Source organism: Mytilus galloprovincialis, chromosome 4 (assembly GCF_965363235.1).
Source record: "Mytilus galloprovincialis chromosome 4, xbMytGall1.hap1.1, whole genome shotgun sequence".
Classification (NCBI taxonomy): domain Eukaryota; kingdom Metazoa; phylum Mollusca; class Bivalvia; order Mytilida; family Mytilidae; genus Mytilus; species Mytilus galloprovincialis.
Window position 1 is genome coordinate 96,723,813 of NC_134841.1, and position 27,137 is coordinate 96,750,949.

The 27,137-nt window shown below is 30.3% G+C and overlaps 2 protein-coding genes across 14 annotated transcripts in view; one reads left to right on the forward strand and one right to left on the reverse strand.

Annotated features, from left to right (window-relative positions):
• The window catches only part of LOC143073528 (anoctamin-8-like), a 35,761-nt gene extending 16,461 nt beyond the window's left edge, over nucleotides 1–19,300 (forward strand). For all 8 annotated transcript variants that reach the window (XM_076249151.1, XM_076249152.1, XM_076249155.1 and 5 more), the window contains 12 exons: nucleotides 90–322; nucleotides 1,288–1,404; nucleotides 3,019–3,146; nucleotides 5,959–6,120; nucleotides 6,522–6,810; nucleotides 7,477–7,532; nucleotides 10,567–10,641; nucleotides 11,677–12,006; nucleotides 12,500–12,697; nucleotides 13,195–13,326; nucleotides 15,792–15,902; nucleotides 16,190–19,300. In XM_076249151.1, coding sequence (XP_076105266.1) covers nucleotides 90–322; nucleotides 1,288–1,404; nucleotides 3,019–3,146; nucleotides 5,959–6,120; nucleotides 6,522–6,810; nucleotides 7,477–7,532; nucleotides 10,567–10,641; nucleotides 11,677–12,006; nucleotides 12,500–12,697; nucleotides 13,195–13,326; nucleotides 15,792–15,902; nucleotides 16,190–17,008 — 2,650 coding nt within the window. In that variant the 3' untranslated portion in view covers nucleotides 17,009–19,300. The remainder of the gene's footprint in view (nucleotides 1–89; nucleotides 323–1,287; nucleotides 1,405–3,018; nucleotides 3,147–5,958; nucleotides 6,121–6,521; nucleotides 6,811–7,476; nucleotides 7,533–10,566; nucleotides 10,642–11,676; nucleotides 12,007–12,499; nucleotides 12,698–13,194; nucleotides 13,327–15,791; nucleotides 15,903–16,189) is intronic.
• Nucleotides 19,301–22,518: 3,218 nt separating this feature from the next.
• The window catches only part of LOC143073530 (transient receptor potential cation channel subfamily M member 3-like), a 132,755-nt gene continuing 128,136 nt past the window's right edge, over nucleotides 22,519–27,137 (reverse strand). For all 6 annotated transcript variants that reach the window (XM_076249161.1, XM_076249163.1, XM_076249162.1 and 3 more), the window contains one exon: nucleotides 22,519–26,987. In XM_076249161.1, coding sequence (XP_076105276.1) covers nucleotides 25,586–26,987 — 1,402 coding nt within the window. In that variant the 3' untranslated portion in view covers nucleotides 22,519–25,585. The remainder of the gene's footprint in view (nucleotides 26,988–27,137) is intronic.

Below are 27,137 nucleotides of genomic sequence, written 5' to 3' on the forward strand. Positions count from 1 at the left end.
GACATGGATAGAGAGTTGTCTCATTGGCACTCATACCACATCTTCTTATATCTAGATATTCACAATCACAATTTTGTTTTTATTTGTAGTCTTTTGAAAGTTGCTGAGGAACTAGGGATCAGGAAGCCACTGAAGGAAGAATATGGAGGGGGAATGAAGGAATTTAACTATGAGGACCATGAATGTTTTTCTGGAGTTAGTGATTCTGAGTTCTTTAGTAGTCAGGAAAGACAGAGCATCATACATTACATGTTAAATAATTTAAGGGCCAATGAAGGGGAAAAGCTGGGAAATATAACATTTCTAGAAGGGCAGTCTATCAGTAAGTGAAAGAAAAGAAAACATATTGAGAGAGATAGTCCAAGGGAAAAAGATTTTCTAGAAAGAACGAGCTAAATAATTAGAATCTAAATCATTCCCTTAAAAATAGACAACTCTAGTTTCTATTATAAGGAGACTGTCATTATTAGAGATCTATGAATTAAGCTAAAAAAAGTTCCTTAAATCATCAAATAAGAATGTTTTACTTTTATCTCTTTTTTATACTGTTAATATGGACTTTTTAATGTAACAAGACACTGTGATACAACATTCTGGGTTGCGTTCAATATTGTAGCGGCTACATAGGGCTATGTAGATTTATGACTATTGAACTTGTACCTAGCCTAGCTGCTACATATATATTGATAGCAGCTAGGCTAGCTGCTCATTCAGTAGACAAAAATTCTAGGTAGCCTTACATAGCCGCTACAATATTGAAAGCAACCCTGTTGTTGGTGTTGTCAACATCCAGGTTCAGTCTGAGGTTAAAGTTTCTTCATAATACATCAATGACTTGGTCAAACCTTCACAGAATTTTATGGAACTATGACACATGCCTGTTTATGATTAAGTCTATGTTAGGTTATATCCAAATAAATATTTAGAAAAATATTGTTATGTTATTTAGACATCACTAAAGGAGTTTGGTAAAGGGTTTCAGTTTGCCTTAATTTAAAGTCCAATGTTTTGAGATTTAGAAATGTTTTGATTTGATGATTAGATATTGTAAGAAAGTGAACTTAAACATATATTTTTGTCAAACTTTTATTTCAAAGGTTTGACATTTACATTCCAAATAACACAAATAATTGATAGAAGTTACTTCAAGATTGAATAATAGGATCTCAAGAAAAATCAATATGTCAGAAAATATAAAGTTATACACTAACTACATGTACAGTATGTTAAAAAATCAAGATACATTATAATATAATAGTAAATTTTTGTTTGATTTTTTTATTTCAGTTCCACTTTTAGAAACAGAGCAAGTCATATCACAAGTCTTCCCACTACACAGTACAGATGATCTGATGGAATTAAGAGAAACATGGATGCAGAAATTCTTCAGCAAGCAACCTCTTGGTAAAGAAAAAGATATTCTGACTTATACAAGTCTGAAAATGTATTTTTGGAAATTAGTTTTATGATCCGTCCAAGTAACAAAAAGGAGCAATAAGTTTTATATAACTAAGTGGCTAAGTTTTGATAAATAACATGTGTACATGGATTTCTTTTGAAAGCTTAAGCAAGTCCTTTATTTTATGCAAATATTAAGGAAATGTAATGAATTATTATCTTACAGTACTCTAATTTGCTGACAACATTTTGTATGACTAATCTTAAGAAACTAGAAATTTAAAATTTGATAACCAAGCTGCACAAGTGCAAGCTTAGGAAGAACTGTGTTAAAACAAACATATTTTGAAGGAAGACTGACAAAAAATTTCTTAAAACTATTATCATCAGAACTCATTACAAACTAATAACATAATTTTAACCATACATTTAGGTGTCATACCACCAATTACTCCCTCAAATTTAGAACGTATGTGAAAGTAGGCCTACTCGGACAAAAAATAGTGCATTTGATGTCATTGTTCACCTAAACTAACCAACAAATTTGCAGAAATGAAACTTTCGTTGAAAGAGAAATATATTAAGACCATTTTGAGCCAAATTTTACCTGTCTAGGAGTTTGCATTTAAAATTGAGGATTAATGCGCTCCATGGTATACTAATTTAAGATTTCCAGAAAACCAGAGGTCATTTTTAGTGGTACCTCCTTTCGGGAGCTCTCTTCTTTCTTATATGATTTTGAATGTATGTTGAAAATTGGCATGCAGAAAGGTGACACCTGTACAATTCAGGATATACCTAGTTTCTATGAAGTTAAACTTAAGGTAAAATATTTAGAAAGCTGTGAAAATTGCAAACTTTGGTTGAACAGATAGGGACTTTTAATTGGTGGTATGACACATTTAGAAACACTTATTTTCAAAAATACATATAACACAGAAAGTGTAACGTGTGTAAAGCTATAAAAATAAAAAAATCTTAATCATGAAATGATAACCGACTAAAAATGAATTAATGCATAAATAAAATAATAACACTTCTTGTAATTGATATGCATCAGGCAATTTTTGCATAGATTTTTCACTCATATCATCAATATAAAATTTCTAAATTAATTTGTTTCTTGTTTGTACTATTTCCTATTTCCTATATCGTTTATTGATGTTTAAAAGATGGTTCTTGGAAACTAGATATTGATTTGATGTTGTTTAATATAAAACTAGATTCAGATCACATTTTAAACTGACATTTTTATTTCAATTGTGCATATTTATATAAAAAATCTATTTGAGTTTTATTTCAATAAGCATTTGAAATTTTCCTGTGTAGATGGATATGAATATAAGGAAATGATTGGAATATCAATGAGAGAATTATCCATAACAAAACTTAACAATAAACAGGAAAGAATATTAACATTACAGAAAACCTCTAAAGATTGAACTTTTAGATATACCTTATTTTACAGTAAAAATAATATTAACAAGGGAAGTATGATATTTTTCCTGTGACAACATTATGCATAGATTTATATTATAGAGATATTAAAACTCTAACTATTCAATTTACAGAATATTTATTTTAATTTCTATGTATATTTATTTTATTTTTTCACTACAGATAAGATATGTAATTATTTTGGAGTAAAGATTGCAATGTATTTTGCCTACCTTGGACATTACACTGTAGCCTTGTGTCTACCAGCACTCATTGGATTTCTTATCTGGTTCATTCAAGGGGAAGATGAGGTTTGTATCTAGCAGAAATAAATGTAAACTACAAATCTTATAGTTTTTTGGGTTTTTTTGTGGTGCCTTGGAAACATGAATATCAGTCAAATTGAAAGACTTTGTTGATATAATTATGAGACTTTGATACCTGAAAATTCTACAAGTTCTTGGAACTTGAATGATGCATAATTAATTATAATACATTACAGCATTATTTTAAAAAACATATCTAGTTCTATCATGTCTATCACTTTGTTTTGTGACATTTTTATAGTAGCTTTAAAACGTATCATTATCTGACATGCCCTAGTAAACTATTGCTGTCACTTTGCACCAAATGTTTTTTAACTTTTCATTTAAAAATATGGAGATGTGGTATGAATTCCAAATGGGACAAATATTCACCATACACCAAAGGACAAGGATTCGAACGACCATGGTTAACAGCTTGTTTCACATGTGCAGGCTTGCTTCTCTGGTGCTTTTTATGCATTACACATTTCCCTCACTAGGTAAAAAAGATGTGATATGATTGCCAACTATTAGACAACTTTTCACCAAAGACCCCCCCCCCCCTTAAAAAAAAAACAAAAAAAAACAAAAAAACCAAAAAAAACAATGATGATAGGATACTATTTCATCTTATTTGTATATATCTTGTATTCATATTGTTTTTTTTTTTTTTTTTTTGTTTTTTTTTTTTTTTTAAATTTGATCATACTTTATTGAAAGTTTGACATTTGTTAGTGGATACATCACATACCGGTACCTTATCCCGGCCTCGTTAACCATTAGTAGCATATACAAAATATAGTCAATTTGGTTAGTATTTGTTAGTTTTTTTAACTGTAATATATACATTTATAAATCATTGTAAATTATAATATATCCAACTAAAACATTATCAATACAGAATGATCAATAAATCTGAATAGATAAAAAAAAAATAAAATATAAAGAATAAATAAATAAAAATCACAGAAATTTGGAATTTTGGAAAAAGGAAAAAAAAAAAAAAAAAAAATATATTTTACTTACAGCATTCATAATGTATCTTGCAGGATTTATTTATTCAAATATTTGCGTACAGGCAATAACTAAGAGGTAGATACATGTAGTTATAAACATCGACTAAAACATCAAGCATATATATATATAAACCAACATATAACAGTATCAAATCATTAAACATAGGTGGTGATGTGGATAAGGAAAGAAATGTACATAAAAATAATTCCGGTACATGATGTACCAATTTTTTGATAATCAACCTAGTCTTCTAAAATTGGAAGAAAGGGGTCCCAGCAGATATTGGCCATATGAAAAGGTTTTCTTTTAAAAAATAAATTCTTTTCTAATGCCAGAGATTCTTTGAGGTAGTTTTTAAGTCCTGTAAAATTTACCTTTTTTTCACATAGTTTTGTTCTGTAAATATAGAATTTTGTCAGGAGTATTATTAAGTTTTTTATCATATTATTTCCGTTGTTACCTAAATTTCCAAATAAAATAATATCTATATTAAATGGAATCAATATTTGTGTTTGGTTATAAATCCAATCACCAAGTTCAATCCATAAATCTGAAATTTTATGGCATGTCCAAAATATGTGCTCAATATCTTCAATAGCTTCATTACAGAAAGTACATTTATCTGATTGTTTTATCTTAATTTTAAATAAAAATTCATTTGTGCCAATGATTCTGTGCACTATTCTGTACTGGAACCAATGAAGTTTAGAGCTTTTTGTGGTGTAGAAAGACATATTATGCACTTTTTTCCAATCAAAATTTTTATTTAATCTTAGAGACCATTTATCTTCACAACTAGGCCTTGTACTACTTTTTTCTAAGAAAACATTATACATATCTTTTGACCCTTTATTTGACAAAAAAAATGTTCTAATATTATTTGGTAGAATTGGTCCATGAACTTTATTAAGATTTTCTATAGAGATATTATGTTTAAGAGAATTTTGATATGATTTTATTGCTGATATAACTCCATTATAAACTAGAAAGTTAGATTTAATTTCATAAATATTTTTGCATTGCTCAAACGACATTAATTTACCCTCATTATCTACCAGATCATTAATCAATAAAATACCGTTATCAGCCCAGTCTTTATAGAACACACTTCTGCTACCTATTTTAATATTTCCATTATTCCAAAGTGAATCTGTTAAAAATTCTTCTTCATTTTTTGGTTTAAGTTTATTTAGCATTTCTGTCCATGCTTTAAAAATCTCTTTCCAAAAGGGGTTTTTACATTTGTTTGGTGGGCCTAGAAATACTAGTTTTTCAATATCAATATTTTCTGTGCTTTCTATAAGCTTTTTGAGTTTTGTATTGTTTTTTAAAAAAAAACCAAAAAAAAACAAAAAAACCAAAAAAAACAATGATGCAAAACTGTGTAACCTACAAGTCACTACACAGCCCTCAACAAGAGCAAGAACAAAACTCATACCCAATATGTATTAAGTAATAATAGAGCACAGAATAGCAAATTTAATATTGTACCTTTTATTTGGCTTGAATCAACAGATTGTGAATATACCCTGTTTTACACTTCACTGTGAATTTAAGATCTACACTGACCAAGGACATGTCTTGTGCCAAAATATCTGTCCTTTGATAGGATACTATTTCATCTTATTTGTATATATCTTGTATTCATATTGTTGTACAAATCTTTAGACTTATTTAAAACTTACAATTAATTGTACAACTTACAAAAAAACGATTAGTTACTTCCTAAATTTGCATAATTTCCTTTGCTTCTTTTCTGCCATGCTAAGCTAATGGTAGAATCTCTTTGTTTTGTTTTTAGGGAGCAGACGACTTGGATTTATTGATATTTGCCTTATTTAATGCTATATGGGCTACATTATACTTAGAACACTGGAAGAGGAGGAGTTCTAAGCTGGCCTATGAGTGGGGAACATTAGATAAAAAGGATGAGTTATTAGAAGATCCAAGACCATTGTTTACAGTAAGTAAAGCATGCACATTACAATTGTTTAAAGACTTTCTTGTTTTACTCCAAGGATGACAAGAAGTGAATTATTACAAGGACATAATTTTCTTGTTTAGAAAAAAAAACACAATTAGTTCGCATTCAGGCATGATGTTCATTTTAAAAAAAAAAGAGCGAAACAGCTGATACTTGAAAGCTTGAAAGAAATAATTTATCTATATTGCATATAAATTTGCATTGCAGGATAAAATCAATGAATACATTTATTTGTACTCTGACAAAAAAAAAAACTAGAGACAATATCTTTACAAGCTTCATTTTCCTTTCCTTATAATATATCTGTAGAAATACAGATATTGATATAATCTATTTATCTATGTATTGTATTAACATTATCCTATTTATATTTTTTAAAGGGAGACCTGAGAGAAAGTCCAGTTACGGGCAGACAAGAACCATATTACCCTCAGTGGAAGAGGAATTTATTTCGTTATTTTGTTTCCTTGCCTGTGGTCCTTCTCTGTTTACTGGTTGTCTTTGTGGTCATGTTACTGATCTTCCAGTTCCAGGAATGGATCAACAGGAAAGTAGCAGTAGACAGTTACCCAGGATTCCTCACTTTCGTTCCTAAGATTCTATTGGCTATATGTATAGGAATATCTGATGAGATATACAAGAAGATAGCCTTTTGGTTAAATGACATGGGTATAACAGATATTTATTTGTTTTGCAATATGTGTTTCTTAATTTTTTGTCCAGTAAAGTTGAGTAAAATTAGATTTGGCGATTTTAAGACTAATTTTGGAAGGTTTTTTGCCTATTTTATGTGCTTTCTATACAAATATTCACCCAATCTGTAATATTTCAGATAATAAAAGAGATAAGTGCATTATGTTTTTGATTTTCAGTTGTAGTTCAATGAGCCAAGGTTGTATGCAAAATTTTAGCAAAATCTGCAACATAGCCCATTTACTGTTTTCTGACCTTAACTGACACTATCTGATTCTATCTAACTGAAGATTAGATTATCTCACTAATGGTTAATTTATATGATCTAACTAATGTTCAACTAGAATTATCTAACTAATGTTTAACTGAAATAATCTAACTAATGTTTAACTAGAATTATCTAACTAATGTTTAACTGAAATAATCTAACTAATGGTTAACTAGAATTATCTAACAAATGGTAAACTGAAATAATCTAACTAATGTTTAACTAGAATTATCTAACAAATGGTTAACTGAAATAATCTAACAAATGGTAAACTAGAATTATCTAACAAATGGTAAACTGAGATTATTTATTAAAACTAATGATTATATGAAAGTATCTAACTATATCTAACTAATTGTTTATTTGTATTTAAGAAAACTACAGAATGGATGAAGCATATGAAAATCATCTCATCACAAAATTAGCAACTGTAAGTACAAAACTTAAAAAAAACAAAGGTGACCAAAACATTTCATGAATACAATACAGCAAACATTTACCTCTTTTGACTTACAAAAAAGGTTTGTAATAGAGTGGTATAAAATTAAGAGCAACCCATCAACAAATAGTAAAAACATATAAAGGCAATGAACTTTTCCAATATATCTTATTTACCACATCAAATATAGTCACTAAACAACAGTATTTGAATCAGATTTTAAATATGTAAGACTAAGATCAATGTCCGGTCTCTAATCGACTTCCGTTCTTCAAATTGACATCCAAATCTGACGTTATAATAAAATAACATTCTAAATTGACGTTCAATTTTATGCCTATCTAATTGATGTCCATTGTTTTGCTTCTCTAATAGACGTCCAATTTTTATACGCCCGTCAAAATTTTTGACGGGACGTATTATGGTATACAAATGTCCCGTGTCCGTCCGTCTGTCCGTCGTACCGTCTGTCCGTCTATCCGTCTGTCTGTCTGGCTTAAACATGTTGCACCGTCACTTGAGAACAACTTATCAAAATTTCATGAAACTTAATATAGTTGTTTTTTATAATAGTCAAATGATCTGTATACTTTTTGGTGAAAATAAGATTTAAACTTTTTGAGTTACGGCACTTTGTAACTAAAACAGGGGTGTGTTTTTTTTTCACATGTCGCACAGTATCTCAAAAACAATTCTTGATTATTGCTTAAAACTTTACACACTTCTTAGTTATATTAATCATAATATCTGTATACTTTTTGGTGATGATTCAAAATTTCATTCTTGAGTTATTGAGTATTTTGTAAAAAAGGGGGAGGGTTTTTTTACATGTCGCACTGTATCTCAAAAATCATTTATGATTATTACTTGAAACTGTACACACTTCTTTGTTATATTAATCTAAAGATCTGTATACTTTTTGGTTTGATTCAAAACTTTTTTTTAGTGATATTTAGTTTTTTGTAAAAAAAAAACAGGGTGGGGGGGTTTAACATGTCCCGCCGTGTCTCAAAAACAATAAATGGTTATTGCTTAAAACTTTCTCAGAAACTATTGATGATTATTGCATAAAACTTCCACAGAAGACATCGGGCGTATCATGCGCTCATGGCGCAGCTGTTTATTTTACATGTTGCGCCATATCTCAAAAACAATTTATGATTATTGCTTAAAACTTTACACATGTCTTTGTTATATTAATCTAAAGATCTGTATACTTTTTGGTGATGATTCAAAATTTCATTTTTGAGTTATTGAGTATTATGTAAAAAAGGGGGAGGGTTTTTTTTACATGTTGTGCCGTATCTCAAAAACAATTTATGATTATTGCTTAAAACTATACACACTTCTTTGTTATATCAATCTAAAGATCTGTAAACTTTTTGGTGATGATGCAAAATTTTATTTTTGAGTTATTGAGTATTTTGTCAAACAGGGGAGGGTTTTTTACATGTCGCTCCGTATCTCAAAAATAATTTATGATTATTGCTTAAAACTTTACACACTTCTTTGTTATATTATCTAAAGATCTGTATACTTTTTGGTTTTGATTCAAAATTTAAAAAAAAAAAAAAAAAAAACAGGGTGGGGGGTTTCACATGTCCCGCTGTGTCTCAAAAACAATATATGGTTATTGCTTAAAACTTTCTCAGAAACTGTTTATTAGGTTTTCTAGTCAACGTCCATTATGGACACAGAATACAAAACTGAACTGAAACAATAGCAGTGGAAACATTTAGACCTTAAAACATATTATGTGTGACAAATAACATCTAAAAAAAAATCAATAATTCATTACATACTAGAATAAGAATGTAAACAGGTTGGGATATCAATTTCAAAATTTTATAGTTTACTTAAAAATTAGGAGATGTGGTATGATTTCCAATGGGACAACTAACCACCAAAGTTCAATTAAAAGGGAATGTGATCAATTATTGGAAACCGTACGCCTTTTAACAATGATAGAAACCCATACCTCAAAGGCTACAAAAGGCCATGACATGAATAATGTACACAATTCAAATTAGAAAATTACCAGTCTTAATCATTAAAAAAAAAAAATTCCGAAAAACAGATATGTTTCACTCCAGGTGTAAAACTCAGAAATTTGTTGAAATATTTCTTACAGAGTCCAAGTTATAATACTTTCAAAACAATTGGCTGTACTTCTTTATATATTGTCTATTGTTGTAGACCGAATAATGTTCCTCTAAGATTTCGTTGGGTTGCTTTCTCATTTACGTACACTTACATGAATGTAATTTATTAATATGAATAGGAAATACACACTATTGTGTAAATCGATTGGATTAACTTTTTATAAAGATAAATATAAATATGCATTTTACCTATTTCGAGTTGAAAAAATCATTATGGAAAGTAGGTATAAAGGTTTGAATATTTAGTTGTCATTATTACCATACAAAACATGTACATGTATAAGTATAAGTTCAAGTCCAGTAATTTATTATTTATTGATATTGGACATCGATTAAAGACAACTACAATTAATCGGTCATTTTGGCATTACATGACGTCACATAAAACGTTGTTTAGGGTATCAAAATATTTGATGTCGATTTGTGAAACGGAAGTCGATTTGAGGAACGGACATTGATTAAAGCCGGACGCAGATCTGAGTCTAACATATATATAATCAGCAATCAATTTGGGTCCACACTATAAAATTAGATATTTTGTGTTCAGATGAAAGGGAAACCATATTATGTGGAAATGGTATGATACTTTTATATTGTGAAAAAATGAGCAAAGTTTAATCAAATATCAATTAATCTTATTATTTGTCATCTGTCGTTAATTTTGCAAAAATGTAAAGGGTGTCTAATTCTTCCTACTGTCCATTTGAAACAAAATTGTCAAATGACTCTTAATCAGAGTTATTGACTCTTGGTCATTCATTTAGCAAAAAAATAATTAAAAAAATGTATATGCTTGCCAGAATATCACACATAAAGAATTTGCTCCAATAAATTTATTGAATTAACAATATTTTCTGATATAGTTTCAGTTTGTGAATTCTTTTCTGTCACTGTTTTACATTGCCTTTTACCTACAAGACATGGACAGACTCAGAGATGTAAGTAACTTCTACTTTATTTGATTAAACACTTCCTTAAACTTCTACATGTTTAACAAGTGTTCATTTGAATGATATTTTTGCATGATTTTTACACGTTTTTTTTTTTTTTTTTAAAGAAATGTAATTTTAAAAAGATGTACTAGCATATGGATATAATTTACCAGTATATATTTTGTGATAAAGGTCTTCCGTGATGTTGGCTCATTAAATGAGTTGTTTTCAGGCTTTATATTATGTATAATAAATGATATTTTGTAATGTCACTTCTACTAAGAGAATGAAGGCTGAACTTTGGGGAAGTATTTCTGAAATGATAGATAAAACTAGTTTGCTGATGAACAAATTAAATGCTGTAGCTTTGGGAATACTTTTGATATAATTTGCAGTTTGGCATTTTGAACTGTTTTCCATTATAACATTAGCGCTAAACATCAGTTTTTACATCAGAAATATGAAAGTTTTTATTGTATGACTGAGTAGCAGAGGACACTCATAGAATTACGGTTTTGAGCTTTTTAATTTATCAGAATGAGTGCAGAATTTTTCTTTTTAACCTTTAAGGGAAATTTTAATTTTTTAGACCATTCTCTTGGTTATAAGATCTTTGTCTATATTCAACTTTTACCATTTATTTTGTTATTTTGCAAAGTTTTGTATGCTTAATATCTTTAACTTGAATACATTTTTACATCTGTATATATGGGTGGTAAAGGCAAGATTTCATTTTGAAGTGATTTTTTTATGTTTAACAGATAATAAAAAAAATCTTGTATTGTATCTATTGCTGTAGAAATCTCTAATACTTAAATGCAGAAATTATTGTGATATTTTTATTATTGCGAAAAAATGCTACTGGGTTATAATAGCAATAATATAAATTTGCATTATGAACTTTTTTATACGAACTAAACAGAATTTTTCTCAATATTGCACAAATTAAAATAGCATTTTAGTCTAAAATGACAAAAACAGAATCATAAATCCAGGCAATAATTTCTGAATTTACAGTATACAATGACTTACTTCTTGTAGCAATTGGCAGCTATTTTGATAACAAGACAGATATTGGGTAATATTAAAGAAGCTCTATTACCTTATCTACAATGGCAAGCCAGACTTTGTAAAGTTGGTTATGAAATGGTCAGTGAGCTGTCTCCTGGCAATTCTTCTAAGGGAGACAACTGTCAAGATGAGCCCTCAGAAGGATCAGAAATAAGAAAAAGGACTATCACCTTTCAGGATAGTTCAAAGGAAGAAAATACAGATATCCCAAAACGAAAACCAGGAGACAGAAGACACAGTATATATGTTAAAAGAAGTTTAAAGTTAACTCAGGCTGAGGTGGAAAGTGAAATGAAAAAGGTGAAAAAATATGTTATTTGTCTGATGTCTGTTATAAATAAAATACTGGAAACACTTTTATGGTTAATTGGAATTTCCCTTTTTTACATGAGGAGTAAGGCTTTAAAATTCCTGAAATGTCCAGGACATTAACAAAATACAAAGCAGGCAACTTTGAAAATGAGTCCAGAGATCAACAGACTACTCTATATACATGAAATAGGGAAATAATTTGCAAAAACGTTGTCATCTTACCACAAAATGTATCCTTGACAAACACTTTACTGTTCATTTGATAATATTGAAGAATGCCATAGCAATAACTAACAACAAACACAGTTAAAATCTAACTGCCTTTTCTACGGCCTATACCATTTATAAAACTAGAGGTTAGAATAACCTTGAATTCATTGTTCTTATATAAACTCAACCATCTTCTCAAATTTGTAAATTATCCAACAATAATAATAAACTTCTTTTGTGTGTGTCTGAATTGGTAATGTTTATTTTACAGTATGAAGACACCTTAGAAGACCATTTAGAGATGTTGATACAGTTTGGATATGTGACATTATTTTCCTCAGCGTTTCCTTTGGCAGCGTTGTGTGCTTTGTTAAACAATATCATAGAAATCCGTAGTGATGCATTCAAACTTTGTATGCATCATCAGAGACCATTTGGCAAGAGTGTAGAGAGTATTGGGACTTGGCAGGTAATTGTTTTTAATATAAACAAATCTGAAGTTGTCTAAAAGGACTATAAACAAAGTACATCAAAAAAAAAAAATCTTTGAATAAACCATCATAATTTCTACTTCAGACACATGTTTTATATTTGAAGTTATTTCCCCTTCCAAATTAAGTGTCAGATCCAGAATTACCTGTTTAATCTTCGAACCTTTCTGAGAGGCAAGTTTTTTTTATGCTTATGATTATAGCTTCTAGTTATTGACCCCAAGTTATGAATTTGAAGTGTTTGTAAAATAGCTGTCATTTTTTTGTAACAGTTCCAAACTTAAATGTCTTACAGTAAATAATAACTTACAGTTTATTTGTCTATATCTTTTAAATCTATCCATCAAAATAATGAATGTGTTGAGAAACCTTGAAATTTTTGTACAAAAAAGTTCAAAAACCCATTTATTTACATTCTTTATCATACATTTTATAAGACCTTTTATTGATTAACTGTCTATCAAAAATATTGAAGGATGCTTTGGAACTGATGGGAATAATAGCTGTTGGTGTAAACTGTGCTCTGATTGGTGTAAGTGGACAAATTGGTCGTCTGCTTCCAGTGACAGAACTGTCAACAACTATAATTATCATTGTTGTTTTAGAGGTATGGAGTAACTCTAGCTGTTTTTATACGACCGCAAAAATTTTAATTTTTCGTCGTATATTGCTATCACGTTGGCGTCGTCGTCCTGCGTCGTCTTGCGTCTTGCGTCGTCGTCGTCGTCGTCCGAATACTTTTAGTTTTCGCACTCTAACTTTAGTAAAAGTGAATAGAAATCTATGAAATTTTAACACAAGGTTTATAACCACAAAAGGAAGGTTGGGATTGATTTTGGGAGTTTTGGTCCCAAAATTTTAGGAATTAGGGGCCAAAAAGGGCCCAAATAAGCATTTTCTTGGTTTTCGCACTATAGTAAATAGAAATCTATGAAATTTTGACACAAGGTTTATGACCACAAAAGGAAGGTTGGGATTGATTTTGGGAGTTTTAGTTCAAACAGTTTAGGAATAAGGGGCCAAAAAAGGGCCCAAATAAGCATTATTCTTGGTTTTCGCACAATAACTTTAGTATAAGTAAATAGAAATCAATGAAATTTAAACACAAGGTTTATGACCACAAAAGGAAGGTTGGGATTGATTTTGGGAGTTGAGGTGTGAACAGTTTAGGAATTAGGGGCCAAAAAGGGGCCCAAGTAAGCATTATTCTTGGTTTTCGCACCATAACTTTGTATAAGTAAATAGAAATCTTTGAAATTTAAACACAAGGTTTATGACCATAAAAGGAAGGTTGGGTTTGATTTTGGGAGTTTTGGTCCCAACAGGTTTTTAGGAATAAGGGGCCCAAAGAGTCCAAAATTGAACTTTGTTTGATTTCATCAAAACTTGAATAGTTGGGGTTCTTTGATATGCCGGATCTAACTGTGTATGTAGATTCTTAATTTTTGGTCCTGTTTTCCAATTGGTCTACATTAAGGTCCAAAGGGTCCAAAATTAAACTTAGTTTGATTTTAACAAAAATTGAATCCTTGGGGTTCTTTGATATGCTGAATCTAAAAATGTACTTAGATTTTTGATTATTGGCCCAGTTTTCAAGTTGGTCCAAATCGGGGTCCAAAATTAAACTTTGTTTGATTTCATCAAAAATTGAATAATTGGGGTTCTTTGATATGCCAAATCTAACTGTGTATGTAGATTCTTAATTTTTAGTCCCGTTTTCAAATTGGTCTACATTAAATACCAAAGGGTCCAAAATTAAACTAAGTTTGATTTTAATAAAAATTGAATTCTTTGGCTTTTTTGATATGCTGAATTTAATCATGTACTTAGATTTTTGATTATGGGCCCAGTTTTCAAGTTGGTTCAAATCAGGATCCAAAATTATTATATTAAGTATTGTGCAATAGCAAGAAATTTTCAATTGCACAGTATTCAGCAATAGCAAGAAATCTTCAATTGCACAGTATTGTGCAATAGCAAAAAATGTTCAATTGCACAGTATTGTGCAATAGCAAGAAATCTTCAATTGCACAGTATTGTGCAATAGCAAATATTTTCAATTGCACAGTATTGTGCAATAGCAAGAAATATCTAATTGCACAATATTGTGCAATAGCAAGAAATTTTCAATTGATTGGAGTTATCTTTCTTTGTCCAGAATAGTAGTTGAATCAACTTAAATCATTGTTTTATACAATGCACAATGTATATTCACTTTTACTACCAACTGATAAATTAAAACACTCTTTACCATTCAGTGATAACAAGCACTTTTTGTTACATTTTAATATTTTATGATGTATTTAAATGAGTAGTTATTGTTGCAAACTCCATTAGAAATTTGAATTGAGATCAGTTTTGAAAAAAAGGGAAAGGGGGATGTGAAAAAAAAATGGTGGGGGGGGGGGGGGTTTAATTTTTCTCATTTCAGATTTCATAAATAAAAAGAAAATTTCTTCAAACATTTTTTTGAGAGGATTAATATTCAACAGCATAGTGATTGCTCAAAGTCAAAAAAATTATTTTAAGTTCATTAGACCACATTCATTCTGTGTCCAAAACCTATGCTGTGTCAACTATTTAATCACAATCCAAATTTAGAGCTGAATCCAGCTTGAATGTTGTGTCCATACTTGCCCCAACCGTTCAGGGTTCAACCTATGCGGTCGTATAAAGCTGCGCCCTGCGGAGCATCTGGTTTCTTTTAAGTTAAATTATATAAAAATGTCTATCAGGACAAATAATCATGAAAGACATTATTGGCCATGGCTATAAACTTTTTGTTAAGATATGGCAGTTCTGGGATACGGTTTTTAGACGAATCTGTCATGTGACTTCCATCACTATGTGACAAAAATGTATGCGTCGTCCCTTCCAACACATGCTGAGCAAACGGATGAAAAAGTTTGATTTAATACTGCACAAAAAATTTTGGATATTAAAATCTAATAAGATGGTCACCCTCCCTCAGTTGTACAGGAATCAAGACTTACCCAAATTACCGTACAAACTGAAATAGATGTGTATATGTGTTCTGACATGATTAACAAAATGAATATTTCTTTTTTTCAGCATGTCATTTTAGCATTAAAATTATTGATAGCCTACGCCATTCCTGATGTACCAGAAGCCATTGCTACCAAAAAAGCAAAATTAGAATTTCTTAGAAGGGAAGCACTCAAGGTTGGTGAAATAGTAATGCTATTTTAAATCTTTTACAATATTGCATTATTTTTTCTTATCCTAAATGTCTCAATTTATCAATCAGTTTGATTTAAATACATATTCTATGTTTATTGCATCTCAGCATATACAATGTAAATGAAAAAGTTAACATCAAAATTTTGTTTTGTAACTTGCATAGAAAAACTGTTGCCTGATAATATTTAAATGAATTGCTTTCAGGATAATATTTTGAATTTTATTTTGAATTTTATTTTGAATATAAAAATATTTGAATGTTATTTCAGAAATTAGAATCCCAAACTACCAACAGTGGTTCTGGAATAGTGCACAGTTTACCAAGACAGATATCCAAAAATAATATTACTCCGCTTGGGAGAATTGATTTTAAAAGCCAAGCCTCATCACCTCCTACTACATATACAAGTTTAAAAATTAATTTATCTAATAATCCATCTCAGAGAAATAAAACGGATAATAAATCTAATGCCTCTGTAGAAGACACAATGGATAAAACAGATCATTTGACATCAAATAAAATCTTTGCAAAAGTAAATCCAGTTCAAACTATGCCCAAAAAAGATCTGATACGATTTATCACTAATCCATATGCAGCGAGTGAAGGGAAGAAGAATCATATAAATGATTCAATGTCTAGGAGCAATGTTTCAGGTTTAAGAACTGGACATAAAGTTATCCCATCGACAGAAAGTCAACAAGGTGCAAACCAGAATACCAACCCCAGATATTTATCAAGGTCGTATTCCGTTGACAGTGACCACATTGAAAAGTACATCGATCGTAGTACAGGTACTATAAATAGACAACAATATATGCCTGATGAACAAATTCAAAAATTGATAGCCAATGCTGAGAGGAGGCGTTCAGGGACATATGTGTCATCTATGACAATACCTTTAAATTCTACAACACAGAGAAAAACGATCTTTTCTGTAGTAAAAACTGGTCAGTCATCTCATGTAGTTCCATCAGACAGACATTTAAAGCATGATCGGGAAGAACATAATAAAACAACAGATACAAAAGGTTATCATTCAGTTAGATCAGGAAGAATTGACAATGTAAACAAGGAATCCAGCTTATGATCAGTGGTATTAAAAGTCAAATCATATCTTTTTAAAGTACTGAATACATATATGTATATTTAAATACATATTTTTTATTCCATATATTTATTTATACATTCAATATATCCATTTTACATTTGAAAAAATATACATTTATATATTGTAATTGTGTTTTATGATATTGAGACTAACATTTTTTTTTATATATATGTTTTTGATTTGGAATTTTGGGTGTATGATTGTTAAAGCTTTTATCATTTTGTGTATGTGGTCAACAAAAAGTAATCTCAACCTTGCAGTCCCAAAGAAAATACAATTTTGAACTCTCAGGTATAGTCAAGGTTGACATATTAACAATCACTATCCAGTTAACAAGGTGTATTGCTATATATTAACAGTACAACATATACCCTGACTTAAATCAGCTGGGGATTTTACTCTAAATGTTTTTTTCATATAAATAAAGATATTATACTATATAGGCAAGACCATTCATCATTTGTGGGTAGCTTAGTGCTACAATTATGCTGAGGGGAATCCCAGTAGTGTTAATTACAAATTACAATAGAGTGGTATAATAAACAAAGGTTTTATACATACATTATGTGTTCGTTGCATTTTACAAAGATTCTGATTAAAACAGAGTTTTGCAGTAATTTCTGTAAATATGTTTGATGTGCAATACAAGAATCTCCGGTTTTTTATTAACTTTTTGTTGTGTGTTGTTTCTTACTTAAATCTTTAACTGAAACTTATTGAGTGTACTAACTTTTTATGTTGAAATCTGCTTGATATTATGTTATTGTTATATTGTTGTGATATTTTATGTTGAGCCATTAACGGTACATAAAGATTTTTTTTTTATATTTGAAGTTTTTTTGGTGATCTTTGTTATGTTGATTTTACAATTCTTGTAAATCCAAGTCTTCCTCATCAAACTTAATCTGAAGTTTGTCATGTGTCAAAAACTTTACCTATTTTGAATGACCATATTTTAATTTGAAAATAGACAGTGTTTGTTTTCCAATTGTAATAGTTAGAAGTCCCGGGATGATAGTTTTTGAGTTGTATCAAGAAAACCTGGAAAACAGATTTCATCCTGTTTATTTCGTATGATAATAAGTACAAGCAAATTTAAATTATAAACAGAGTTAACCCTAACCCAAACCGATAATTCTGTCTACTATCCCAAACAGCTAAGCCTGACCACTATCTCTAACAGCTAAGCCTGACTGCTATCCCTAACAGCTAAGCCTGACCGCTATCCCTAACAGCTTAGCCTGACCGCTATCCCTAACAGCTAAGCCTGACTGTTATCTCTAACAGCTAAACCTGACCGCTATCCCTAACAGCTAAGCCTGACTGTTATCCCTAACAGCTAAGCCTGACCACTATCCTTAACAGCTAAGCCTGACTGTTATCTCTAACAGCTAAGCCTGACCACTATCCATAACAGCTAAGCCTAACATCTATCCCTAACAGCTAAGCCTAACAGCTATCCCTAACAGCTAAGCCTGACTGCTATCCCTAACAGCTAAGCCTGACTGCTATCCCTAACAGCTAAGCTTGATCGCTAACTATAAGCCTTACCCTAACATCAACACTAAAGTATATTGTCAGTACAAGAACAGTAGAGTTCAATAACATTATCTAATTTGCCAACATACAGGTTAACATCTGTTCACGTGTCTGCCAATGTTCATTCATAACAATTTCCTCTGGGATTTTCTAGCTTTTTAATATTTTGCACATAGCTTTAAAGTCATGCAATGTGTTTTTGTTTTTATTTTGGTCAGTTACATGTACAACAAATTTTAACATTTTGGTATTTGATACTAAGATAGTTTACTTTTGTAAACTTATTTTCTTTTCTTTCTTTTCAGCCAATTTAATAGAGACACATTTTTGTAATTTTCTGATTTTGTTGGTTTGTTTTGATTTGTTTGATTCATTTTATAGAGAGAAAAAAACGACACAAAAATTAGTTTGTTTACAATATCCTCTGATGCTTATTCACACCAATCCATAATCTTTCATCAGTGTATTATTCTATCTGCTACAAGTTTTAATTTTATTTTACTTTTACACAATGAATGATATTAATAATTTAACAACATTCTAGATCATTTTAAAAACTAAAATTTCTTTTACTATGTTTTGCATTTATTTTTTTATTACTTTTGTTATGTAGTTTTATAATGTTGATCTTTTGTTTTATCTGTTTGTTATACATGCTTTTATTGTTATTCATGTTTGATTTGTTAAATAATGACATATATATATAAATTAATAAAATTAATAATATACATATCTTACTTTTCATATTGTTGCTGATATGTTTATGACAAATTCTATGGGTGGTCTCCCTTTATAAGATGAAAACCTCAATAAATTAAAAGGCTAAAGTTGTACCCTATATGTTTTATTATGGTTAAATTATTTTTTTGCAACCTTAGAATAATTATATAATTTCAATACCGTGCAGCCTTTTAAACCTATGAGGCACTCTTGTTATAGACGGTCATTTAAAATTTGTGTGAGGTCTGCTACTTTTGAAAACCTCACACACTAAGCTTGTATGTTTGCTATTGTTTCAACTGTGAAGAAGTTGGCATTAAGGAAAAAGTAGTAAATTACAACCAGGCAATAGCATAAGCAATTTGTGGAAGCACACCACTAATTCATGGCCTATTGCTTTCTATGTAAAATTCCTCAATTTCAAGCAGACACAGCTCTTTTGTTTTAAGTTCAAATAAAGTGACAATCATTGCATGTCAAAGCAACACTTATGAGTCATAAGCTAACTGTATTTGGTATATTGGGTCCTTGGACAGTATATGTTGGTGATGTAGGGTTCAACTGACCTTGATCTCATTTCACAAATCACTGATTAATGTTAAAAGTTACATGATTACCGGTGGTTCTGTTTCTCAGACACTATCAGTAGTATGACTATTAAGTTGTCTATGGAATGATTGCAAGGCATGCATTTGTCTGGCAGGTAACATCTGTCTTTGATCTAGTTTCCATGGATCATTGGTCAATGTTAGGTTATTGTGGTTTAGTGTGTTTTAACAGATTTCCACTTTATTATATTAACCCGCTCACCCTCGTGAAAACCTTTGTTAAGGCGACATTACCCATTAAACAAGGAATTATTTAAATATGAATAATGATAAATTCTGGACAGTTAATAAGAAATGTATGCTGCAAACTAAACAAAACTAAGGAGAATCAGGTATGCAGGCATTGCTACAATTCAGATTACTTTCCGTGATATTACAGTACATAGTAACTAACTCCATTTAACAATCATGGATGGCTAATCCTGCTAAATTTGGGTACTTTTCATCATCCATTATCAATTTTCAATCATCTCATCATTTGAAATATGAAAAATAATGGAGAATGTGTCTGTGGGACACAGTTGATGCCTCCGCTTACATATCATATATAAAGTTAAATAGGGACATAACCAAGACCAGTAAAAGTGATTCTACACAAATTTGTACTTGATCCGAGTTTTGTGGTAATATGTATTGTGTATAAGTTTCTTAATATTTGGTTGAGGAAAACCAAATATAGAGAAGAGAAACTAAAAGTTTAGCAATTTTCCATTTATAAAGGGACATAACTCTAGAGCGGTTAAAGTGATGTCACAAAAATTCAAACTTGATCTATGTTTTGTGGTTATGAGCATTGTTTAAGTTTCATAACATTTGGCTGAGGAAAACTAAAAATTCAGCAATTTTTCCATTTATCAATGGGTATAACTCTTGAATGGTTAAATTCAAACTTGATCTATGTTTTGTAGTAAAAAGCATTGTGTAAAATTTCATATTTGATAGAGGCAAACTAAAGTTAGAGAACGAAAACCAACTTTGTGTTGCACGTACATGGATCTGGCATGTGAGTAACTGCTAGTTTTCCTTTGTTTATGTTTACCATTGTCATTGAGTTTCTTTTGTTACCTATTCTAACATCAGAATCAGAATTAGTTTCTTTTGTTACCTATTCTAATATCAGAATCAGACTTAGTTTCTTTTGTTACCTATTCTAACATCAGAATCAGACTTAGTTTCTTTTGTTACCTATTCTAACATCAGAATCAGACTTAGTTTCTTTTGTTACCTATTCTAACATCAGAATCAGACTTAGTTTCTATTGTTACCTATTCTAATATCAGAATCAGACTTAGTTTCTTTTGTTACCTATTCTAACATCAGAATCAGACTTAGTTTCTTTTGTTACCTATTCTAACATCAGAATCAGACTTAGTTTCTATTGTTACCTATTCTAACATCAGAATCAGACTTAGTTTCTTTTGTTACCTATTCTAACATCAGAATCAGACTTAGTTTCTATTGTTACCTATTCTAACATCAGAATCAGACTTAGTTTCTTTTGTTACCTATTCTAACATCAGAATCAGACTTAGTTTCTATTGTTACCTATTCTAACATCAGAATCAGACTTAGTTTCTTTTGTTACCTATTCTAACATCAGAATCAGACTTAGTTTCTATTGTTACCTATTCTAACATCAGAATCAGACTTAGTTTCTTTTGTTACCTATTCTAACATCAGAATCAGACTTAGTTTCTATTGTTACCTATTCTAACATCAGAATCAGACTTAGTTTCTTTTGTTACCTATTCTAACATCAGAATCAGACTTAGTTTCTTTTGTTACCTATTCTAACATCAGAATCAGACTTAGTTTCTATTGTTACCTATTCTAACATCAGAATCAGACTTAGTTTCTTTTGTTACCTATTCTAACATCAGAATCAGACTTAGTTTCTATTGTTACCTATTCTAACATCAGAATCAGACTTAGTTTCTTTTGTTACCTATTCTAACATCAGAATCAGACTTAGTTTCTTTTGTTACCTATTCTAACATCAGAATCAGACTTAGTTTCTATTGTTACCTATTCTAACATCAGAATCAGACTTAGTTTCTTTTGTTACCTATTCTAACATCAGAATCAGACTTAGTTTCTATTGTTACCTATTCTAACATCAGAATCAGACTTAGTTTCTTTTGTTACCTATTCTAACATCAGAATCAGACTTAGTTTCTATTGTTACCTATTCTAACATCAGAATCAGACTTAGTTTCTATTGTTACCTATTCTAACATCAGAATTAGACTTTTTGTAAACTGAGTTTTACTGTACGTTTTGCTCTGTGTTGTTTATTTCACATAGCCTAGAGGTAAGGTTGGGAGGGTTGAGAACCACATGTCATGTTTGACCCCACCACATCTTTGCACCCGTTCCAAGTCAGTCTTGTGTCTTTTTATTTTTTTTAAATTTATTAGTTTGTTTCAGTCAGTTAAGGGTAGCATCCATTTTGCTGAACAAATATACATTATTGTTTAGGGCCCATCTGAAGCCCAATTCTTGGTGCAGCCTTTTCTCTGAGTTGAAGACCTATTGGTGACCTGTTGTCTGCTCTTTAGTCTGGTTCTTGTCTTATTGACTTATTCTTTAATCTACTGACAAAACAATAATAAAACAAGGTAATAATATTTCACACTTTTATTTGCTAATCCAGTTTGTTCGTTAGATGATAAATCTGATCAAAAATACTTGCATAAAAATTTCCTCCATTCTAAATAATCACAGGTATTTTTAATAAATAAAATCAGGGTAGCACTTTCATGAATATTTACATCATAATAATACATGTATACACAATTACCGGTATGCATAATCAGTATTTTAAACAATGCTGATTGGTCATTACAAGGTCAAACAAAATTAACAACAATGCTATAATGGTTAGGTACGAAGGTCATTTTCTGTTCATTCTCGATTAACAAACATGCTCCTGAGGTGTTCTTTTCCTGTTTTTCTGGGTTCTAATTCTGATATTTATCAAGAGATCAAATTCATGTGAGAGAATCCTTTTCTTATTACTGTACAGTAGTTCATAGTTTAGAAATAAAATCAAGGTGGTTATTAAATCAGATCTTAGTATTGTATAAATATCAAGACATAACTGGGTCAAGAAAATAGTTTAATATGTATAATTTGGAGAGCAAAATTGAAGTAATAATAAATACAATTTATATATCACAATTAAATTAATTTACTTTAGAATCAATTAACTCATTTATTCCCCAAAACTGGAATTAATGGATGAAGACATTTTTATTCAATGATGTAAAGAGCTTTCATTGGAGTTAAAAATTTGAAGAAAAAAAAAACTTTCTTGTATATTCAAAGACAAAAAATACAAATATAAATATAATTAATAATATGTATAGGTAAAAATCTATGATTACAAGAAGTTTATTTTTAAAGACCCTTAGTTCAACAGACAGCAGCAAAAAATATTACTAATGTACAGGATAAAAATTATTGACCAGTTACATATAGCTTTTTTAAAAATCTGGAAAAATATATATATGAAGATATAAATAGTGTAACAAAATAAAATCTTAGTGTTTGTATTTTTGAACACAATTTTATACAATTTCACAACAAATTGATCACTATACATGCACACATTTAACATGAATAAAATAAAATTAGGGTAATGAAATCTATTACCTATTGTATCACAAAGTGTAACAAACCCATTGTCTATTTTATTTATCACAGTTTATTAAATTGTCATGTGATTTATAAAACATATAATTATGTACTACAATGTATATGAAATCTCATAGAAACTGTTTCCTTTTAAATTTAATTTTACTTCAAAATCATAACTCGCACTTTGACTCTTTCTATCGATTCAACTCCTTCTTTTTAAATTCCAATACTTCATCTTTTTGTCAATAAAACTGGTGTTAAAGAACTGCCCTAAGCTCATTTGGTACAAAGCATGAAAGCACTTTGAGCTAAAAATGTGCTGTCTTTCAGTCAAAATGTTGCAATGACATCACAAAAAGATAAATCAAAATACATTTCACATCCTCTTTAAGTATTATGATACACCTTAATATTTTAACATTAAACTCATGTCACAAGTCTAAACTATATATCAATACACATTTTACGGTATTAAATTACTTTAAAATTTCTTTGCTCATCCAGCTGGTTTCTTCTGTTTCACAGTGAGACAGGAACAGAGACTCACATAATTGATTATTTGTTCCATGCTTGTCAAGGACATATTTAATTTTTTCACTTTGTTCATTTAGCATTCTGGTTGTTCACAAAGCATTCAATTTGTTCACAAAGCATTTAATCAGTTCACAAAGCATTCAATTAGTTCATAAAGCATTCAGATTGTTCACAAAGTATTCAGTTCTTTCACAAGCCATTTAGTTTGTTCACAAAGTATTCAATTATTTCATGAAGCATTCAGATTGTTCATAAAGCATTCAGTTTCAAATGAATCAACCACCTCTACTTCTAACTTTTTTAGAAATATCCCTAAGCCAAGTAATTTTGTTCCTTTTTGTTTTAATGAACAGAATTACCTGACATTCAAAATTACTGGCCAGCATCTAAATGAAATGCAAATCACATGATTTTTTTTAGGATATGTTCTCTTAAATATACAGATCACAAAATGTTAAATGAACCACCTGTAGTGGATGCATGAAGGCATTGTAAAACTAACTTGTGAAAAAAAACTCATAACCTTAGAATAAAATATTTCATGCATGTTCAGGAAAACAAATTTTAGTGCAACAAATTGTAATGACTTACCCAGAAATAAATAGTAACAACAATAATAGACAACACAATATTCTTTTTTCTTGTAACTGGTATAAGAACTTTATGTGAAGTACTACTTAATAGCCCTATATTAAAGTATGATATATTACCAAATGGTAGGATGGGTATAAATCATTTTATAATGGATACAGAAAACCAAGCCTTGTTAGTTTCAACTGCTTTCCTGAAGAAAAACTGAAATATTATGCCTTTAATAACATGCATAATACATTGAGATTCTCTATTTTTTGGCAAAAAATAAAACAAACAAATATTTAACTTCTTGGGCAATGAGATTCAGATAAAACAGCATCAGCAAAACTAATGTAAAGAAAAATGAACACAACAGGCTAAATAACTACTAAAACGAGGCAAGACTTTCTTGCATTGAGGACAAGCTCTTAGTACTGGGGGAAACTAACCTTCTGTCTATGGCATCCTGATTTGTGGTCATGATTTCAACAAACTTATGAACAGAATGACCAAGCTTATGTATTGCAATTTAATAATGTTTGATATACTAATATCTCAACAAAAATATCCCACCATTTAGGAATTAGATGATATTGAAAACAAGACTTTTTATGTAAAAGGAAAATAAACCCAAACAATCTGACCTATACTTTATCATACTTTTCTATCCCTCTTTACTGAAAGTTTAAACCAAACCAAAGCAATGGAGATGGGTAAAAAAATGATTATTGCATTATAACAAAAGAATGTATCTTATATTGTAATGCTGATACATAAAATATAGTTTAAACAAAATAACTAAACAAAACCAAAATATCCCTTGAATGTTAAACATATTCATTTACATTTTATACAAAACAAATAATTATTATATTACCATATGACTGTCTAATACAACATTAATTAATTAACATATCTGTCACAAATTAGCACCCTATATTCTCTAAGATTCTATATCTGAGGAGGAATCACCGATTGTTATATCTACTGGTTTTTGTAGTTTATCGACAACCCTTTCGACAACACTCTCAGTAGAGCTATGCAATTCCTCATTATCGTCTTCAAAATGACCGTTATGTTCTTCTTCGGTCATGTTTAGTTCTGTCACTACTAACTTGGCAATGTCACTAATGCTATCTGTCTCATCCAAAGAAATTTGACGGAGCCGATTTCGAATGACTTTCTCCATCTTACGATGTTCAGTTTCTTCAGCATTTTTCAGTTTCTTGAATTCTTTTTCTCTTGCTTCTTTATTGTACTTCTGATGATGCTGTTTATCTGGATCAAAAAATCCATCTGGAAAGAAAGCCCCACCAGACGTAGGGCTACCAGGCGGGCTACGGTCAATCATACAAGATGTATCTATTTCATCAGTAATCGTTGTATATTCGGCTGTATGAAACGAGGTAAGAATAGGTACTACTGATGTTGAAGTGCTGTAAGAACCTGATGTTGGATATGTAAATATTGAAGATGAATGTACAAATAATTTTTCGGGAGAAGTTGGTGGATGAATCTGCTCCTTTTCTTCATAATGTGGAATCTGCGCTACCGGAACTTCTGTCTGTTCCACCTCCACACAAGGCACATCTGATTGGTTGGATGTAGTCATTACCATACTAGAACTGAGATGTGCCGTAGAGTACAATGATGCATTGCCATTTGTGTCCACCTCAGAGTCTTGGCTGACTGCAACTTCAACTGTCGGAGGTGTAACCTTCTGTTGCATCAGTAAATCAGGAATTGGTGACGGTGATCCTTGAGGACTATACACATTAGCTTTCTCTACATTGACAGTGAGAGTGTCTGGTACATGTCTACGTTGATGAAGAGGTGAATGGGTTTCTGATGTTAGACTGATTATTGGAATGGAACTTCTCCTCACTTTTTGGCTCCACTGTCTTTCAGTAGAATGTCTTGGAGAGACCTGAGAAGATTGGACTGTATAGTCTGTATATTTACGAAGGAAGTCATCTTTGACTGGTCTCCTTGAATGTACTAGTAGAGGTGAAGGTAAACTACGAACTGCTTCTGTCACACTTAAAGATCTGTCACTACCCTGTCCAGTATCGGCTTTTACAGTTAAATCTTGATAAAATGTGAATTCACCAGGTGCAAGTGGCGTTTCATCTTCACTCTCTAAACGACAATGACTTCCTGAACTTGACATACTAACATTTCTTGAGCTCCTTGCTATATAGTTCCTAATTTGTTGTGTCATCTCTGAAGTGTGGATACATAGATCTTCTAGTTTACTTAATCTATAATCGACAGTCTGTAGAGATAACTTGATTGTATTCTCCTTCTGTGTAAAATCATCCATTCTCATTGCCATACCCTCAACCCTGTAATGCAAATAAATATTGCCATGAATATAAATAATATTTTGTATATTAATTAGCTATATTGAATAATATTACGAATAACAAATGTGTTCAGTTTTCTGATAGGATAATATTATGAATAACAAATGTGTCAATTTTTCTGATAGGATA